Genomic DNA, 1,788 nt, shown 5'->3' with positions numbered 1-1,788 from the left:
GGGGGGGGGGGGGGGGGGGGGGGGGGCGAGACGCCGACTACAGCGGTGCTTGATGGTCCGAAAGATGTAGAATATACCACAGATCGACGTCCTTCTTGACACAACGCAGGCGACGACCACTTCTTGAGGCGAAACCGAGCACGGTCAACTCACGATCAACCGGCCGCAATACCGTACACACGTGACAAGTTCTTTACATAAGCAACACAACGCGTGTATCGTAATGCAGATGGTGCATTCAATCTCGGTGCAATCAGGAAAGCTCTGCTGCCCCACTGAAGCTGCGGCGTGAAGCAATACGGATGGCATGCAGGACAGCACTTGGGCTGTCAGGCAGCACCTCGCCTAGCAGCGGCTGCGCATGGCAGCTGTGGCCCGCAATATTGGGGATTAAAGTTGAGGTCCCACTTGCACTCAGTCTGTGCATGTCACCCGTTGAAGCTGACGTTGTCGCTGCTTCAGCTGGGCCACACATGGCCCCGCTCGGGGGCACGCGGCAGGCAATTCACTTGCACCCAGCCCTATGGCATGCATGCGCGTTCCCTCTTGCATGAGCCAGAGGCACCAGCAAAATCTGCAGCTGGCTGCAGCCGTCACGCAGGCTTTACAGACGTGTCTTGAGCAACACTTGGTATCATGCAGGCACATTGGCCGCCAGCAATGCAAAAGCACCGGACCTGCCGTGACATCTGTACGTGCCAGGTCTGTATGCGTGCGACAGCAATCAAGGCAAATCACGCCGCTGCCAAATCTTCAAGGCGGAGAGGCGCATGGCCGCTGACACAGTGTGGTCAACGCTCATCAACTTGCAGCAGTGTGCGTGCTCAACGAGAGGGCGTGCCTCAAAGGGCAGCACACGCCTTGCTCAACCGGGGCTGCCATGCGGGGCGGCTCCAGGCAATGCAGACCTTGCGCAGGCGCTCTGAGCAGTCATTGCTTAAGACTAAGCCCTCCCCTCATGTTCCCATAAGCACACTGCGACTCAAACTCACATGCCATGCAAATCCACTACAGAAGCACGCGGCGGTTGACTGCATGCACCAAGCAAGTTGCCGCCGCCGCCGAAGAAGGCGCCGCGTCACGCCCTCCGGCGCCCGTTGCGCCAGTGCATCACGAAGCACAGCAGCGCGCAGCAGCCGGCCCACATGGCCACCAGGATGGCTATGTCCGGCAGCATCATGCGCGCCTTGACGCCGATGATGTCGAGGAAGACGGTGCCCTTCATCGAGACGGTGATGGACACGTTGGGGGCGGTGAAGTATAGGTAGAGGGATCGCAGCTCGTTAATGACCATTGCCTCCCAGGCGTACCTGGGGTGGATGGGGTTTTGAGGGGAGGGAGGGGGGGTTGGCTGATGGTTTGTGTGCGTGCATGTATGTGGATATGTGTTTGTGTGTGTGTGTGTGTGCGTGGAGGAGAGAGAGTGTGTGTGTGTGTGTGTGCGCGCGCGTGCATGTGCACATGTAGCGTATCAAGAGCAAGAGAAGAAGACCGCAGAAAAAGACACCTGCGCAAATGCGCGCTGCCCGGACACTGCATACAGGGGCGCGCCACGCAGGCCGCCAGCAGGCGGCTGCTTGTTCGCCCTCCCTCCAAAAAAGGGTCTGCTCCCTGTCGCGCCAGGGGCTATCGTGGCGTCGACCCTCAAATACAATTGAGGGCCCCCACCTGAAGACGGAGAGGTACGTGATCCACCTCAGCGGGAGGGGTATGGACTCCTTGTTGGCCAGGAATCCCGCGAAGAGGACCCCCACCAGCAGCACCAGGTTCATGGCCAGGACCTGGGGG

General features: G+C 59.8%; 1 protein-coding gene across 1 annotated transcript; it reads right to left on the bottom strand.

Annotated features, from left to right (window-relative positions):
* Nucleotides 1-1,078: 1,078 nt before the first annotated feature.
* On the bottom strand, nucleotides 1,079-1,294 carry MNEG_10287 (hypothetical protein; the record flags this gene model as incomplete). Its single annotated transcript, XM_014041238.1, has 1 exon — nucleotides 1,079-1,294. One exon carries the CDS (start codon nucleotides 1,292-1,294, stop codon nucleotides 1,079-1,081), a length of 216 nt encoding a protein of 71 aa, XP_013896692.1.
* Nucleotides 1,295-1,788: the final 494 nt, after the last annotated feature.

The sequence above is a fragment of the Monoraphidium neglectum genome (assembly GCF_000611645.1).
Source record: "Monoraphidium neglectum strain SAG 48.87 unplaced genomic scaffold scaffold02256, whole genome shotgun sequence".
In the NCBI taxonomy this organism is placed as follows: Eukaryota; Viridiplantae; Chlorophyta; class Chlorophyceae; order Sphaeropleales; family Selenastraceae; genus Monoraphidium; species Monoraphidium neglectum.
This window is presented reverse-complemented; position numbering and strand designations above follow the sequence as displayed.